The sequence below is a fragment of the Acipenser ruthenus genome, chromosome 31 (assembly GCF_902713425.1).
Source record: "Acipenser ruthenus chromosome 31, fAciRut3.2 maternal haplotype, whole genome shotgun sequence".
In the NCBI taxonomy this organism is placed as follows: domain Eukaryota; kingdom Metazoa; phylum Chordata; class Actinopteri; order Acipenseriformes; family Acipenseridae; genus Acipenser; species Acipenser ruthenus.
The window spans coordinates 4,745,913-4,764,659 of NC_081219.1; the positions used below are offsets into that span (position 1 = coordinate 4,745,913).

At 43.1% G+C, this 18,747-nt stretch overlaps 1 protein-coding gene across 2 annotated transcripts in view; it reads left to right on the forward strand.

The window, feature by feature from the left end:
- LOC117396771 (adhesion G-protein coupled receptor D2-like) overlaps nt 1-18,747 on the forward strand; it is a 145,047-nt gene that overhangs the window by 94,402 nt on the left and 31,898 nt on the right. Inside the window, exon 21 of one of the 2 annotated variants that reach the window (XM_059005505.1) lies at nt 16,527-16,568. The exons of the other annotated variant lie outside the window; for it this stretch is intronic. Within the exon in view, the coding sequence (XP_058861488.1) occupies nt 16,527-16,568 (42 nt within the window). The remainder of the gene's footprint in view (nt 1-16,526; nt 16,569-18,747) is intronic. 2 annotated transcript variants of the gene reach the window in all.

Genomic DNA, 18,747 nt, shown 5'->3' on the forward strand with positions numbered 1-18,747 from the left:
TTTCTGATTTTAATTCTGAAAACTAACAAAATGTGTATCATGTAAACACACTTTTGGGGAAACATATTCCGATAGCTTACTGCACATGTGCAAACTTTGACCTTCAATCCTGCACGTGGTTTTAGAAAACAGGAAATAATAAGTGCATCCATTTGTCTAGTTAAGGATAAAGTAATACATTTGTTAAAGTCTGTATTTGTTAATAACCCATACTGAAGCAGCAAATGTTTTCCAGTTTTAAAATGACGTGAGAATTTAAAATAATGTCTGCATAAGAAACTGGTAATATAGAACAGGATGAGCTGTTGGAAAGGCTGATTGCACATTGTGGGGAATCTGAATAGAGGTATAGGATAGTAATCTTTGAATTTAAGACCTGACACTTTGATAAAGCACTTGAGTTATTGGATTGGTCTCCGTTCTATCGCAGAAATGTCCGGTCTTCAAATCGTACTTCGGCTACTACAGTACTTTGCATAAGAAAATATCCTGTGTTTTCCGAAAACTTCAATCCATGTATACAGTTGAATTCTAATTGGATTTTCTGTCGTTAATCATGTAAACACAGAAAAGTGACGTTTTAAGAAAATCAGTTTTCTGATTCAGTTTTCCGAAAACATTAGTTTTCAGAAAACACTTTGTCATGTAAACGTAAGATTGTCTCATCCAGGGCTGTAATACAACCATGTGCTGCATATACTCAAATATCTAATGCAGCTGTTCTCTTGCAGGATTATTAGTGTTCAGTGGCTGCTTCTAATCAAATTCAAAGTCTTTCTGTGGCATGATATAATAAGCCACTGAACACTTATACATGTATTATAAGTCATTAAATCTAAAAACATAACCCACAAAAAGCTGATATTAAGATATTTAATCTTTTATATAGAACGTTGTGGAATGTTTTGTCAATGACATTCTGAGTACAAGAGCTACACTAAATTATAAAATAGTTGCTGCTAATAGGTTCAAATGGGGATGTGACATCATTTTTATTTCATGCAACATGTAACTGGGAGAAATCAGGAACCAACATGTTGACCCTACTTTTAAGTCCAGGCTAAATAGCTTTCTGAACACAGATACTTGTTTTGGTGCAGTGGTTAACACAGGGTCAAACTCCATTTCTGCCCAGCTCCCATCTGGAGCCAGGAAAGCACAAGTTCTAAACTGCGCTGGAGGAGTTCACATAACTGGAAGCTGGACCACAAATCTGGCTTGTAGGAGTCAACAGCATTTCTCTTTGAAGGACAGGTCATGGCAGGCTTCCAGGGTATCACTACCAGTCCGCTTGCCAAAAAGTGTCCACTTATTGCAGGCAAGATGGATCGGCCTCGCTGTAGCTGTTTTATCTTGCTCTGATAAAAACAAGCAGATAGGGCATAAATCAGGTGTGCAGGAAAGGATTTCCTCTCGCTGTTCTGAGTTTAATTCTTGAGACTAATTAATCAGAACCGTTTGGCCTATGTTTCACCCTAAAAGGTGCTTGTTAATTTAGACTTGTAGCACACATCCTGCGAAGGTACTGGGAGGGAGACTTCCATTACTGGCAGGTTTTCATGTTTAGAGGACCTGTTTTTTTTACATAATGCTCAGAGTATTAGTAATTAGACTGTTGTCAAGTGAATACGATTATTCACCTTTTAACTTGAAATTAATTTCTGTTTTTCTAACTGTGGAACTGGTTTTCAGTACAAGCAAGATGCAATCACTTGTGTTAGTTTACTGTTGAGATTCTCAAAAAGTTCTAAAATAATTTAATAAACTTGGCAAATGCTTTTTATTCTTGTTGCTTGTAATTTCCAAGGGGGACGGGGATAAGTTATTCTAACTTGATAAATAACATTTATAGATATTACATAGCTTGACTGTTTAAAAAAAAAAAATAATAATAATAAAAAAAAGTTTACATTTTGGCCTGGAGTGACTTCTGATATCGTACAGCTTTCTTAAACGTGGTTTCCACAAATTGTAAGTTTCTGTTGAAGCACCGCAGGTGCAGCCTGTCTCACCAAAACATAAAGACTAATAAAAAAATTAAAAAAAACAAAAAAAGCGAGATAGTGTTACACAAATACAAAAAAACCCCACAAAACATTCCATAAGTAAGCACTGTGTACTATCCTTGTATTATTTGCAAAACAGGGTTTGACTGCATATTTATCATAAACCTATTATAATAAGTATTACGGTTCTGTTTTCCAACAGAACCGTAGCTTCAGCAATTCTGATCCTTATAGTCTGCGAATGGAGCTAAAATACCAGCACTTCTGGTTAATGATATAAAAATGATCCAGTCAAAATGTTTAGTACAGTACATTTTTTAAATATAAAAGTGTATCAAAAGTAGGCTACCCTCCTACTCGCCCACATTCCCCACTACATAAAGGCCACCATCTTCTTCTTCTTCTTGCTCAGTGAATTAGGCTCGAGCGTGATGCTGTCTGTAACTCGAAGCAATAACTTTCTTTACCCTTGGTACTGAGTCAAATGGCAATACAGTAGTCTCCATGTTTAGGAACACCTCTTAAGAGAACACTTCGCCTAAGGGAACACCCTTGTTGTGGTGAAACTGATTTTTCCCATTGTAAATGCTCCCGCTAAAGGAACAGGAACTTCGCTTAAAACATAACACCACCTTGACACCGGTAGCGATGGTGTCACAGCCGATACAGTACTGTTTTGTAACCAGATAACTCATCATCAAACTTATATTAAAATGGTTTGTTCAGTCTTTTCAAAAGCGACTTGTCATCGCGAGAGTGTCTGGAGGCACGCTATTAAATCTTTTCAGAACCGGCGTCACATCATTGACTCATTTTGTATTCAATTTCCACGTGTGCACCTCATCGATACAACATGGGTATGCAAACAAACAGGAAAATGCGCCGCTGTTTGTCTTGCTACAAAAACTTGGAAATTGTTTGAGCTCTTAAAAAAAAAAAAAATCCTGAAATCAGATACACGTTGAATAAATGGTGTTACTTAAAAAAGATCTCAGTCTAATAGATTGCTTGGCACAGCCTTCAAGTGTAGTAGAAAGTTGTGCAAGGTTACATCACAAATGGGATTTTCACTCCAGAAGTCTCATAAGCATAATGCACGACTTCTGGACATGTTTCCACTTGGTCAGTTGTATGGCATTTTAGCGTGAGTAGGCGATTTACCCACCCTTTAGAGTCGTACAGTGTTTTAATTTAGATGTGACCTTCCTAGTGCAGGGGTCGGCAAGTGGCGGCCCGCGGGGCAATGGGGTACCATTTGAGGTTTGGTGGCGGCCCCTCTGAGTTTCTTTATCAATGTATTACATTTAAAATTTTTTAAAAAAAAACATTAATTCGACCCGTCGCCTCGGCACTTGCGCAAACAGCTTCTGTGTTGTTGCTGGAGTGACTTTCTCACACCACACGCCGTCTGTCAATGGTTGCTAGGCAACAGTTCCAAGGCACAGAGCCAACGTCGTGGAAGTACGTAATCAATGCTTATGCTGACGTATGCGTTGTGGTGCTGAGCCAGCGGAACAACAGAGGTGAAGTTGGCCAGATTAAATAGTTTGTTTTAATTTGTTAAGAGAAATGTTTTTTTTTTCCTTGCTGGGAGCAAAATGTACAATTTAATCCACGTACCTTCAAAATACTATTAGCGCACTTATTTTCTGTAGGAGTTTTTTTTTTCTTTGAGAAAGACAGAAGTAATAGGCAGCTAGTAAATGTAAATGAAACCCATTTAAATAGTTATTTATCTTTGCTGTTGCACAGATTAGTGTTAAGCACTGTTTGAATTCTGTGTGGTTTTACACTGTGAATTCTGTGTGGTTTAATATTGTTGACTGAAAAGACGATAGCAGCGATATTGTAATATATTTGTTCAAAGATTTCCTTTTTAAAAAAAAACCAAAAAAAACACAGTATAATTGTACTCCATGCTTTGCCCAGTGTGTTTCTGTAAGTTCGTTGGTACTTCGTAGGGCAGCAGTGTGGAGTAGTGGTTAGGGCTCTGGACTCTTGACTGGAGGGTTGTGGGTTCAATCCCCAGTGGGGGACACTGCTGTTGTACCCTTGAGCAAGGTACTTTACCTAGATTGCTCCAGTAAAAAACCAACTGTATAAATGGGCAATTGTATGTAAAAATAATGTGATAACTGTATAATGTGAAATAATGTATAATGTGATATCTTGTAACAATTGTAAGTCGTCCTGGATAAGGGCATCTGCTAAGAAATGAATAATAATAATATTGTGTAGGTATTACAACCTGATGATTGAGTTTACAAATGTTCAGTTTTGTGGGCCTCCTCGTTACGTTAAGGTTAGGCAGGTATTATTGGAGGCTAATGGCTTTTAAAAATTGTAACACCATAAATCTGGCACTCAAAATCATAAAGGGAAAAAGCAGCTTCTTCAGTATTTTTGAACTCCACAAATCAAGGCAAAAATGCCGTCCTTTTACCAGGAGAATTTAACAGCAGGTCTAACAGCCTGGACAAAGAGGCAGCTTTATCTCTCTGTTGGAATCTGAAAGTTAGACAAAGTGCCAGTCCATCTCCAAAATGTTATGAGTGACTTGTGTTACTGGAACGACCGAGGGGTGTGTGTGTGTGTGTGTATATATATATATATATACTGTGTTCCTGCATCTTGTAAAGCGCTTTGTGATGGTGGTCCACAAGAAAGGCGCTATATAAAATAAAGATTGACTGAAAGAAAATAAGATTTTGAGAGCCAAAATATCATCAAATATTGTATAACAAGGGAGAGAGACTCAGAGACACAGAAAAGCTGCAGTTAAGCACTAATGCACTATTTACAAACATAGAAACAAACACTAATAAAAACACATCAACAAAATAAAAAGCACAAGGGCCAAAACAAAAGGTCTATACAAAAACTTACAATACAGGACGAGACAGCACAGAACACAAAACACACACCATGGATCTCCGCACCAATATTAACTCTACTAATTCTTACTAACACCTGTGATCACCCTCTAAATACACCTGTGGCTAATTAGTCATTTAATTAGTTATTCAACTGACAGCTCCAGCCAGGTCCCCACATGTTTTTGCAGGGAGGATTTTAACCCCCTCCCTGCCACCCAATACTCACCACACAAACATGCACTGGCAGGGTTTTCACACTGCCACACAAGCGTAGCCCTTTCAGCGCACGCTATTAGAATATTCATAGAAGTGTCACATTCGTCTGTCACCTTCAGAGGGCTGTTTTCAAAAATAATCATGAACCCAACTAACAGTATAACAGCATTGTATTATTACAAAAACTTTATTCAGCTGCAGTGACGTTCTTCACTTGACTTGAATTCTCGAGTGGTTTCTGAGTAACTCTAGTCGTGAGAGATTTATTGAAGGTTAAACAAACTGATGGTGAATGTACATGCTGAGATTAATAAACAACACAGAACTGTTTGATGATATCATGATTTGTGTATTCGTTTGTTAGAATAACTAGGTAATTGCTATAACAGCACACATTTAGGGTTCTGATGTAAATCTGCAGAAGAAAACAGCCATACATTTTAGTTTTTGCCTATTTTTACGCAGGCTATTGTAAATCGCTAGGGGGTGTATGAGGGTCATATATTTTAATTGTGAGGCTACAGCTATGGCCAAAAGTGTTGCATCACCCTATAGAATTAACTAATTCTGCTTCATAAGGTCAAATAAAACCTACTGAATACTGTTACTGTAACATATTGAATTACCTACTGCTTTGTAATGTTCCATATACTTAATGAAAAATTGATAATTGAAAAATGTGACAATTCAAAATCTAACATGAAATACTGTACTACTTATAGCTTCCATTAAACTTCTGCGATATCATTTTGTAGTTTCTTTGATTACATAATGTTAAATAAAATATCTAAATGATGTTCATATAGTTATTTATAGTTTTAATTGTGTCAATCCTAAAATTCTAGAGATGCAAAACTTTTGACCATAGCTGTATATAATGGAACATGAGATTAATGTTTACAGTATATATAAATCATTAGAGAATGTATGATTCAAATAGGTTTACTGTATTTTAACCAAGCTGAACCTATATCTTCTTCCAGGTTTTCTTAACATGGAAAACAAACTAGGGTGTTTACAGGACAAACCCTGTCCCTGTGCGCTCGCTGGATTATGAGGGGGGGCCCTTTTCAAAGGACTTGTCCCAGGCCCCTGCTGCACTTCTACTGAAAAATGAATATACAATACAAAGGCCTGTAAGAAATGCTTTTGGAACTGTACACCTGTACGGTATTAACAGAAGGCTGAAGGCTGAAACTCCCGGTGAAAACCTTTCCTGCTAAATATTAACAGGACATAAAAAGACAACACTTTAAAAGAAAATATAAATACAAAAAATATTTTATTGATAACTTTGGCAGGACCCAGAGTAGCTTACCTTGTAAAGGTTGTTTACATGTGTAGAGTCACTGCTAGGGCTGTCACCTCCAAACTAGAGAGTGACACGGGAATTAAACTTCAGTCCCATCCCATCCCATGAAACAGTAATCATTTCATTGGAGACAATCCCTGTTTTCTCTGTCTACATCAGATCCATCACTACATAATTCACGTTCATAAGAGGTGTCTGAAACTGATAAAATGAGGCTACTCTCACTTTCACTGTCGCTGTCATCCATACTGGCAGATGCAAGGAGCCTGAGGTTACAGCCTCCTGGCCCCACACCAGGAAATGGAGATCGCCCTCTTATGTTTTTCCGGGTATTATTTGATTCATTGTAGCACGATTAAACATAATTTGGTCAAATCAGTGTGATTATATGTTCAGTGAGGCCTGTTAACATTATTTTGTATGTCATAGGCTCTTTTATGACTTTAAAGAGCAAAAATAAAAAACCCGGTCCCGCCCGTTCCTGTGAGCTTCACTCCTGTACCATCCCATCCCGCAAAGTTGAACACAATTTTTTTCCCGTACGGTGGGAATCCCGTGGGTCCTGCGGGAGTCCTGTCTTCATGTCACTCTCTACTCCAAACCTCCCACCTCACTAACAAAGAGTCACTGCTAGGGCTGCCACCTCCAAACCCCCCACCTCACCAACAAAGAGTCACTGCTAGAGCTGTCACCTCCAAACCCCCCCCCCCCCACCTCACCAATAAAGAGTCACTGCTAGGGCTGCCACCTCCAAACCCCCCACCTCACCAACAAAGAGTCACTGCTAGAGCTGTCACCTCCAAACCCCCCCCCCCACCTCACCAACAAAGAGTCACTGCTAGGGCTGCCACCTCCAACCCCCCCCACCCCACCAACAAAGAGTCACTGCTAGAGCTGTCACCTCCAACCCCCCCCGCCCCACACCTCACCAACAAAGAGTCACTGCTCGAGCTGCCACCTCCAACCCCCCCCACCTCACCAACAAAGAGTCACTGCTAGAGCGGTCACCTCCAAACCCCCCACCTCACCAACAAAGAGTCACTGCTCGAGCTGTCACCTCCAATCCCCCCCTCAACTCACCAACAAAGAGTCACTGCTAGAGCTGTCACCTCCAAACCCCCCCCACCTCACCAACAAAGAGTCACTGCTAGAGCTGCCACCTCCAACCCCCCCACCTCACCAACAAAGAGTCACTGCTAGAGCTGCCACCTCCAACCCCCCCCCACCTCACCAATAAAGAGTCACTGCTAGAGCTGCCACCTCCAACCCCCCCCACCTCACCAACAAAGAGTCACTGCTAGAGCTGCCACCTCCAACCCCCCCCACCTCACCAATAAAGAGTCACTGCTAGAGCTGCCACCTCCAACCCCCCCCACCTCACCAATAAAGAGTCACTGCTAGAGCTGTCACCTCCAAACCCCCCACCTCACCAACAAAGAGTCACTGCTAGAGCTGCCACCTCCAACCCCCCCCCCACCTCACCAACAAAGAGTCACTGCTAGAGCTGCCACCTCCAACCCCCCCCCCACCTCACCAATAAAGAGTCACTGCTAGGGCTGTCACCTCCAACCCCCCTCCCCCCCCCCCCCCCCACCTCACCAACAAAGAGTCACTGCTAGGGCTGTCACCTCCAAACCCCCCCCACCTCACTAATAAAGAGTCACTGCTAGAGCTGTCACCTCCAAACCCCCCCACCTCACCAACAAAGAGTCACTGCTAGAGCTGCCACCTCCAACCCCCCCCACCTCACCAATAAAGAGTCACTGCTAGGGCTGTCACCTCCAACCCCCCCCCACCTCACCAACAAAGAGTCACTGCTAGAGCTGCCACCTCCAACCCCCCCCACCTCACCAATAAAGAGTCACTGCTAGGGCTGCCACCTCCAAACCCCCCCACCTCACCAACAAAGAGTCACTGCTAGAGCTGCCACCTCCAACCCCCACCTCACCAACAAAGAGTCACTGCTAGAGCTGTCACCTCCAACCCCCCCCCACTTCACTAACAAAGAGTCACTGCTAGGGCTGCCACCTCCAAACCCCCCACCTCACCAACAAAGAGTCACTGCTAGAGCTGCCACCTCCAAACCCCCCACCCCACCTCACCAACAAAGAGTCACTGCTAGAGCTGTCACCTCCAAACCCCCCCACCTCACCAACAAAGAGTCACTGCTAGAGCTGCCACCTCCAACCCCCCCCACCTCACCAATAAAGAGTCACTGCTAGAGCTGTCACCTCCAAACCCCCCCACCTCACCAACAAAGAGTCACTGCTAGAGCTGCCACCTCCAACCCCCACCTCACCAACAAAGAGTCACTGCTAGAGCTGTCACCTCCAACCCCCCCCACCTCACTAACAAAGAGCCACTGCTAGGGCTGCCACCTCCAAACCCCCCACCTCACCAACAAAGAGTCACTGCTAGGGCTGCCACCTCCAACCCCCCCCCACCCCACCAACAAAGAGTCACTGCTAGAGCTGTCACCTCCAACCCCCCCCGCCCCACACCTCACCAACAAAGAGTCACTGCTAGAGCTGCCACCTCCAACCCCCCCCACCTCACCAACAAAGAGTCACTGCTAGAGCGGTCACCTCCAAACCCCCCACCTCACCAACAAAGAGTCACTGCTAGAGCTGTCACCTCCAATCCCCCCCTCAACTCACCAACAAAGAGTCACTGCTAGAGCTGTCACCTCCAAACCCCCCCCACCTCACCAACAAAGAGTCACTGCTAGAGCTGCCACCTCCAACCCCCCCACCTCACCAACAAAGAGTCACTGCTAGAGCTGCCACCTCCAACCCCCCCCCACCTCACCAATAAAGAGTCACTGCTAGAGCTGCCACCTCCAACCCCCCCCACCTCACCAACAAAGAGTCACTGCTAGAGCTGCCACCTCCAACCCCCCCCACCTCACCAATAAAGAGTCACTGCTAGAGCTGCCACCTCCAACCCCCCCCACCTCACCAATAAAGAGTCACTGCTAGAGCTGTCACCTCCAAACCCCCCACCTCACCAACAAAGAGTCACTGCTAGAGCTGCCACCTCCAACCCCCCCCCACCTCACCAACAAAGAGTCACTGCTAGAGCTGCCACCTCCAACCCCCCCCCCACCTCACCAATAAAGAGTCACTGCTAGGGCTGTCACCTCCAACCCCCCCCCCCCCACCTCACCAACAAAGAGTCACTGCTAGGGCTGTCACCTCTAAACCCCCCCCACCTCACCAATAAAGAGTCACTGCTAGAGCTGTCACCTCCAAACCCCCCCACCTCACCAACAAAGAGTCACTGCTAGAGCTGCCACCTCCAACCCCCCCACCTCACCAATAAAGAGTCACTGCTAGGGCTGTCACCTCCAACCCCCCCCCACCTCACCAACAAAGAGTCACTGCTAGAGCTGCCACCTCCAACCCCCCCCACCTCACCAATAAAGAGTCACTGCTAGGGCTGCCACCTCCAAACCCCCCCACCTCACCAACAAAGAGTCACTGCTAGAGCTGCCACCTCCAACCCCCACCTCACCAACAAAGAGTCACTGCTAGAGCTGTCACCTCCAACCCCCCCCACCTCACTAACAAAGAGTCACTGCTAGGGCTGCCACCTCCAAACCCCCCACCTCACCAACAAAGAGTCACTGCTAGAGCTGCCACCTCCAAACCCCCCACCCCACCTCACCAACAAAGAGTCACTGCTAGAGCTGTCACCTCCAAACCCCCCCACCTCACCAACAAAGAGTCACTGCTAGGGCTGCCACCTCCAACCCCCCCCACCCCACCAACAAAGAGTCACTGCTAGAGCTGTCACCTCCAAACCCCCCCCCCCCCCCACCTCACCAACAAAGAGTCACTGCTAGAGCTGTCACCTCCAACCCCCCCCAACCTCACCAACAAAGAGTCACTGCTAGAGCTGCCACCTCCAACCCCCCCCCCCACCTCACCAACAAAGAGTCACTGCTAGAGCTGCCACCTCCAACCCCCACCTCACCAACAAAGAGTCACTGCTAGGGCTGTCACCTCCAAACCCCCCACCTCACCAACAAAGGGTCCTATAGTGCTGACTATAGTTAATTATTACTTAACAAAAAGCACACTCTGTGTATTTGTATGTAGGGAGGACACATGGCAGCAACACAGTGAAGCAGTGATAGATGCCGATGACCGGCATCCGCTGTCGCATATAGGTTAAATTAAGTAGGTATACATACTGCTGTAAGCTTTATATGCATAACTATATGCATCCCGGTTTGATCACTGTGCTTAACTCTCTCTCCCTAGTGAAAAAGAAAAATGAAACATCAAATCTTTTCACCGGCAAAACCCCAATACAAAACCATCCAGGAGGCAACCCTGCTCATTGCCCTTTTGTTTTATTTATGTCCCCCTGTGAGAGGGTGTGTGGGTGGTTCACTGATGCACAGGAGTCTGAACAGTGTCTTTGAAATGCTTTATTGGGTTACAGGTGCTGATAACAGGGTACCAGCAATGGTAATCCTGGAGGCCGTCAGGGTTGCTACCAGCAATGGTTGCTTAGCTGTCTAATCTGGCCGCTTCCTACTCAATACCCCTAATACTCTGACTCACTCTTCCCAATTGCACACTTCTTTAAGTTAGCAGTGAGCCCAGCCTCCTGCAGGTATTGCAGTACTGCCGCTACCTTCTGTAGATGGCTAGGCCAATCCTCGCTGTGAATGACCACATCATCAATGTAAGCAGTGGCATACAGCAGTTCATCTACCCGGGACGGGATTACCATCGAACATTGATTTTTCATTGACTTTCCTAAAGTCAATTGTGAACAGGATGACTGGTGGTGACGTCAGGCCAGGAAATTAATCCACAAGGCAACTGCAGGGTGAAACTGAGACGCTACGGCGCTCAGCTTTTTATTAAACAAAAGATTTTAAACAAAAGACTTTCACAAAACAAAACCGCACGTTGGCCAAAATAAATAGACAAACAAAACAGACACGAAACAACAAGTATCGTGCTGGTCTTCCAGCACACGTAGCAATTGTTATTACTGTTTTTCTATCTTCTCTCTCTACTCCCGTTTTCCACTCGCCGAACCCCCCCCCCACCTGTGCAGCCAAACTGCCGGTCTTTTATATTATGGCCGAGGTGTTAACTAGCTATTAATTATCTTATTACCCCTCGGCCATAGTCTTTCATAATTTGCGTGACTGTCGGCCAGTTAAACAATCAGTAGCTGACAGTCACGCATTCTCACGAGGTATTTAAAATACACAAAACAATAACAAATAATGATGGACGGCACCTCGCCACATCAATACAAAACCATCCATCTGGCTTTTCCACTAAAACAAGTGTACTATTCCAGTCACCCTGGGACTCTTCTGTTACCCCCAACTTAAGCATTTTGTCAATCTCCATTTTCACTATCTTTTACGTTAAGGTATACGGTACAGCCTCTGGTGAACTCGTGCTCCCGGCTCAATGTCAATGTGATGGTGGCCTTCCCGAGTCTGCCCCGGGACCGGAGAAAACTTGTCTGGAAAAGCCACTGCCAGGTCTTGAGCCTGACGTTTCTGTTTTGGTGTCAGATTGTCTCCAATCTGTACCCACCCTGTTCTCACAGAAAGATCAGGTCCCAAGTCTGTGATGTCATCAGACCGCGCCGCTAACAAAACCTCCCATTGCAATCAGGGTTTCAGGAGGTTTACATGATGAATCTGTTTTCTTCTCTGCCATCCTAAAGTACTTTTATCTCCCGGCTGAAATGTGCAAAATCGGGCCCCTCAGTTAAACTGGGTCTCCTGCCTGTGTTGTGCCTGCTGCAAGTCGTCATGTGCCTGTCGATCAATAGACTCCAGACACTTGCACAGGTCCAACTCATACTGGACCGAATTGGTCAAATTGTCCTGCTGTTCCTCCCACATCTCTCTGACCAGATCAAGCACATCCCAGGGTCTCTGCCCATACAGCAGCTCGAATGTAAGCAACCCAGTGGAAGCCTGGATCCCAGAGGCGAGGTCCCGGAGCCAGGCATTCCAGAAACCGGTCCACCACAATGACCTCCAACATCCGTTCCTTGGTAGTTGCATCCTGGTTCAGCCAGCCCACTGTGTAGTCCCAGAGTCGATGAGCAATCACCCGGGGATGTTCATTGTTGGCAAAGACTTCCTCCTGGAATTTCTTCCTGTAGCCCTCCGGCGTGGCCCCCACCCCATTCAGGATAGCTGCCTTGAGAGTGGGGAAGTCCATCATGGCTGCTAGGGACAGGGTTCTTGCTGCAGCCTGTGTCTCCCCTGTTAACTGTGGCAGGAGGTAGCTAGCCCACTGTGCCTGGGGCCATGGCTTCAAACACATCCAGGTGGTTGTTCTCAGAAAAACTGTTAGTTGAAAAATACACAGGCTCCTTCTTAGTTTATAAAAAGTCCAGTGTGTGGTCAGGCTCATAAAAAAAAAAGTGAAAGCAAGCAGACTTGTTTCTTCTGGGTCAAGCTGGACCTCATCTTCGACAGGTAGCAGGACTCATCCCGGGCGTCCCGTATTTCACATCACAGGTATGCTGAATCTGTGCCAGCTGGCTCCTGTAATGTACTGAAACTTCCTCTGTGCCCTGCCTGCACTGTATACATTCTAGGCTTTCAGCAGCTGCCCAGCTTACGTGATTCTTTTCCATCAGGGATATAGATCGGCTCTCCTGGGCTAATTCTGGTTAAGCATGACACCATTTAGGAAAACAGGCTGAACAGTCCCCCTTAACTGTGCCCTGTCTTTTCTGACCTGTCATAATTACAATATTTGTGTCTTGGAGAGGCCTGCATCTTCCTGGAACATATTACTCTTAGCCCAAACCTATGTAGAACATAAGAAAGTTTACAAACGAGAGGAGGCCATTAGGCCCATCTTGCTCGTTTGGTTGTTAGTAGCTTATTGAGCCCAGAATCTCATCAAGCAGCTTTTTGAAGGATCCCAGGGTGTCCGCTTCAACAACATTACTGGGGAGTTTGGTTCCAGACTCCCACAATTCTCTGTATAAAAAAGTGCCTCCTATTTTCTGTTCTGAGTGCCCCTTTATCTAATCTCCATTTGTGACTCTTGCATACATATCTGAATCCCCTGCAGGACAGTTATGAAAAGTCCTGTGCTTATCCATCTCAATCTGTTCACACAAGTATACCATTCCGGGTTCTCCATGGGCCATTTTAATGCTCTTAACATAATATTGACTAACTTCCCTGTCTCCAAACTGCCACAGCTCAGCATCGTAGTTACAATCAGTAGGTATTTGCAGCATTAAGTTAGACAGTGAGCCTGCCTGAACACCAGTGTTTACTTTGTATATTTTCCACACCTGGCCGGGCAGGGCCTAAGAGTCTTAAGTAGCTTTGTGACAAAATGTTGCTACATGAACTGTTCAATAGAATAAGCTTCTATTGATCCAGAGCTATTGTTAGCTTCATACTCAATAAATAATATTATTGTGTACTTCATTGGTCATCATGCACTGTTTGAAAGACAGTTCAGTCAGTCCTAGCCACAGAACAAAGGGACAAATTATCACAATTAAACACAACCTTTTAACACAATTTTGTTTTATTTCACGAGTGTTCAAACTACACACAGATGTGTGTACTGACAAGAATGCTGTCTCATTGATTAAGTGTTCTGAATATGGAAGATCTTGCAATGACTTTATTTGCCATCAAAGTGCAATAAATTAGGAACTGAAAGGGCCTCTATGACATTCTTATTTTTACAAATACTGTATGTAATGTAAAAATGACAATAGTTGGGTTCCATGTTAATTTCTATAATTGAACAGCATTTGTACAGGTTTTTTTTTTTTTTATAAAAAGTCTGTCAGTGAGGGTGTGCATTTATGCCCAGTTATTGGCTGTTGTCAAGTGTCAATCAAATAAATCCTGACCTGTTCTGATGAGCTTTCTTTTTTAAATTGAAACAAACTGACAATCGCATCAGGAACCTGTAAAGGTACATATGCAGTGGCTCTCAAAAGTATTCACCCCCCTTGGACTTTTCCACATTTTATTGTGTTACAACATGGAATCAAAATGGATTTAATTAGGAGTTTTTGCCACTGATCAACACAAAAAAAGTCCATAATGTCAAAGTGAAAAATAAAATCTACAAATTGTTCTAAATTAATTACAAATACAAAACAGAAAATAATTGATTGCATAAGTATTCACCCACTTGAGTCAATATTTGGTAGAGGCACCTTTGGCAGCAATTACAGCCATGAGTCTATTTGGATAAGTCTCTACCAGCTTTGCACATCTGGACACTGCAATTTTTGCCCATTCTTCATTGCAAAATTGCTCAAGCTCCGTCAAGTTGGATGGGAACCTTTGGTGAACAGCAATTTTCAACTCTTTCCACATATTCTCAATTGGATTGAGGTCAGGGCTTTGACTGGGCCACTCCAGGACATTGACCTTTTTGTTTTTAAGCCACTCCAGTGTGGCTTTGGCTGTATGTTTGGGGTCATTGTCCTGCTGGAAGATGAATCTTCTCCCAAGTCCCAGGTCTCTTGCAGACTTCAGCAGGTTTTCCTTCAGGGTTTCTCTGTACTTTGCTGCATCCATTTTGCCCTCTATCTTCACGAGCTTTCCAGGCCCTGATGCAGAGAGGCATCCCCATTACATGATGCTGCCACCACCATGCTTCACGGTAGGGATGGTGTCCTCAGGATGATGTGCGGTGTTAGGCTTGCGCCAAACATAGCGCTTAGCGTCGAGGCCAAAAAGCTCTATTTTGGTCTCATCAGACCATAGAATCTTCTTCCACTTGGTCTCAGAGTCTCACACATGCCTTCTGGCAAACTCTAGCCGAGATTTGATGTGAATTGTTTTCAACAATGGCTTTCTTTTTGCCACTCTCCCTTCAAGGTTAGTTTTGTGAATCACCCGGGCTATTGTTGTCGTATGCACAGTGTCTCCCAGCTCAGCCGTGGAAGACTGTAACTCCTTTAGAGTTGCCATAGGCCTCTTGGTGGCCTCCCTGACTAGTGCCCTTCTCGCCCGGATACTCAGTTTTTGAGGACGGCCTGTTCTAGACAGATTCACAGTTGTGCCATATTCTCTCCATTTCTTAATAATGGACTTTACTGTGCTCCGGGGGATATTCAATGTCTTGGAAATGTTCTTATATCCTACCCCTGATTGGTGCTTTTGAAGAACCTTATTCCGGATTTGCTTTGAATGTTCCTTCGTCTTCATGATGTAGTTTTTGTTAGGAAATGTACTAACCAACTGTGGGACCTCCCAGAGACAGGTGTATTTAACCTGATATCATGTGAAACACCTTAATTGCACACAGGTGGACTCCATTCAACTAATTATGTGACTTCTAAAGAAGTTTGCACCAGAGCTTATTTAGGTGTGTCATAGCAAAGGGGGGGAATACTTATGCAATCAATTATTTTCTGTTTTATATTTGTAATTAATTTAGAACAATTTGTAGATTTTATTTTTCACTTTGACATTATGGACTTTTGTTGTGTTGATCAGTGGCAAAAACTCCTAATCTATTTTGATTCCATGTTGTAACACAATAAAATGTGGAAAAGTCCAAGAGGGGTGAATACTTTTGAGAGCCACTGTAACTGCATTGGATTGTACTGCGGGTAAAAGTAAACAAAAGACCAGATTTCACGAGGGAGACCAGATTTCACGGCCATGACACATTTTTCACGGCCATGAATTTGGTAGGGACATAATCCATACTGACCTGCTCCTTGACAAAGTCTGATTTATCAAACACAGGCAAATATAGGAGGCACCTGTACATTCACACTTACATGGATCACAGTTTACCCTGCCATCCACTTCAATAAGACCTGTCTACACAATCTGATTTAGCATTGCCGTGGTGTGGGGCATGTTCTCCTGGTATACCCTGTGTCCCTTGATTATACTGGAAGGCTGAAGTAATGTGTTAGTTTATTTCATCGTTGTAGCTCAAGGACACCCAACAATGATGCACTTGTACCCTGAACCCGTTGGCAGCTTTTAAGAATGCATCTCCACCATGCCACAACTGTGCATGAACGGTTTGAGGAGACTTCTACCGTCTTCCATGGCCACCTTTTTTTTTTTTCTACAGCCGTAATTTCAATCACCTTTTCCCTCTTTTTCAGGGTCTTTACATATTCCTGGTTTATGCCGTGTACAACAGTGAGGTGAGTATTACAACACTTTGACGTATCACATAGAGGCATTGTCCCGTTTTACAATCTACTGGTGTGTAGTGGCAGTATTTACAAAAAAACATGGTGGCATATTGTTTTAACCACTACCTTTAGCTCATATTTTACCCTATTTCACCTAGTGGTTGCCTGATTACCTACTTAACAAACATTCACATAATATTGCTGAAAAAGTTCAAATTGGTTAGCTGAAACTTAACAGAGGACTATGCTTTATAACTGCCTTAAGCGACCAAGAACAAGTTGTGTTGTAAATGCCTTCATTTATTGCTAACAGAATCATGTATTTTGCACTTTCATTAACTACATATGTTATAGCTACACTAGGGCTTCTGATTTTCAGTTTTGCCCAATAAACGATAAAAAACCCCCGATTATATAAAAAAAAAAAGAAATCGGTGTATAGACAATAAACACCGGAAAAAAAATGGAAATGGTTCACTTAATTCACGTTCACCACCCCTTCCCCATTTAAAAAAGAAAAAAAACTACTAAAAAAAACCCAACAAAAATCTAAGGGCCAAATATTCAAATACCTTGTGTGTCGCAAGGGGAGTGGTAGAGATTTTTTTTCCACAAGTCCTTTTTGTGAAAAAAGTTGTGCTTTTGAGTGAGATTCAAAATAGATGCTGCGTTGGAAAAAAATGGTTTGCAAGTTGTTCTTTTTTGGGGTTCAGATTTGGGGGAGGTGTCATGAATAATCCCGCAAGTTCACCACCACAAGCTAAATTCAAAAGTTAATTTGCTCACAAATCACTATGTTGCATGGAAATCACTTAAGACTGGTTACACTCCTCTTAATTATTTTGCAGGAAGTATTTCAGGACAATCTCTGTTTCTAGTTAAAGTGAACATGGCTTTCAGACAGCTATTTTTGCAAATGCTAGAAGAGCAACAGAAAAAGAGGAAATATAGTGCGGGCAGAATATACAGACAACGTATAACATGTCTTGACTTGTCTGCTGAAGAAGTCCTTAGTTGAGTTATACATAATAACATTTTGGTTTATTTCCAACTCAAACATTTAATTTATTTGTGTTTTTTTTTAAACAATACTAATTACCAGTGCTTAATTTGTACAGAAAGAGGTGCCGGGGCGCAAGCAATGACAATAATACCGGTCTAAAGAAGAGCACATTCAAAATCATAACATTTGAAAAAGTATTGCACGTACTACTGTTAGATTTTATAAGCACGTATTCTACATCATATATGCAAAGCATTAGTATGTGCAGAAAAATAAATTAAAGGCAAATGCAGGACAAAAAAAAAATTATATATATATGTGCCTGTATGCATAGGCACGTAATCTGTAAGGAAGAGGGGGCAGTCCACCCCCTCTTTGGTGGGGGACGGGGATAACTATGTATTTTACCCGTCCACTTTTTTTACTCTCTGTATATACTCTGTTATTCTATGTTTTGTTATGGTTTGGCATTTAAACGGTTTAAAATGAAATAAAAAGTGGAAAGGCATTCAGATGACTTCAGAAGGCCGACATTAATTAAAAAAAAACAAAAAAAAAACGATACACGCATCCTACACAAACATTGGTTTGACCCATGGTCCGCGCTGTAGTAATATCTAGCTATAGCTAACATTATCAACGCTGTGAATGCAACAGAACCTGTATTTTGGGGAGATTGCAAAAAATAAATAAATACATAAATAAATACATTTCTGTTTAGGCTAGATAGTTGTTAGCTTGGTTTGTTTGTATTCTCTATTAATTAAATTATATTTATTGAAAAAAAGGAAAGAGAGAACCAGACCGTTATTTTTGTTTTTATATTTTTTTGAATAGGGGAAGTTAGCAGGGCAGTGTTCCTGCGTGGGGGTAGGGGTACAGGCAGGCATGAATGTGTTTGTTCAACACTAATCCTAAAGTGCAGCTGGGCAATGTCCCTCCTTCCTGACTTGTTTCTATCATTCAGTACGTTTACATGAAAAGCGTTTTCCAAAAACTAATGTTTTCAGAAAACTGAATCAGAAAACGGATTTTCTTAAAACGTCACTTTTCTGTGTTTGCATGATTAACGATAGAAAATCCAATTAGAATTCAACTGTATAAATGGATTGAAGTTTTCGGAAAACGCAGGATATTTTCGCATGTAAAGTACTAGTAGCCTAAGTACATTTGAACAGACCGGAC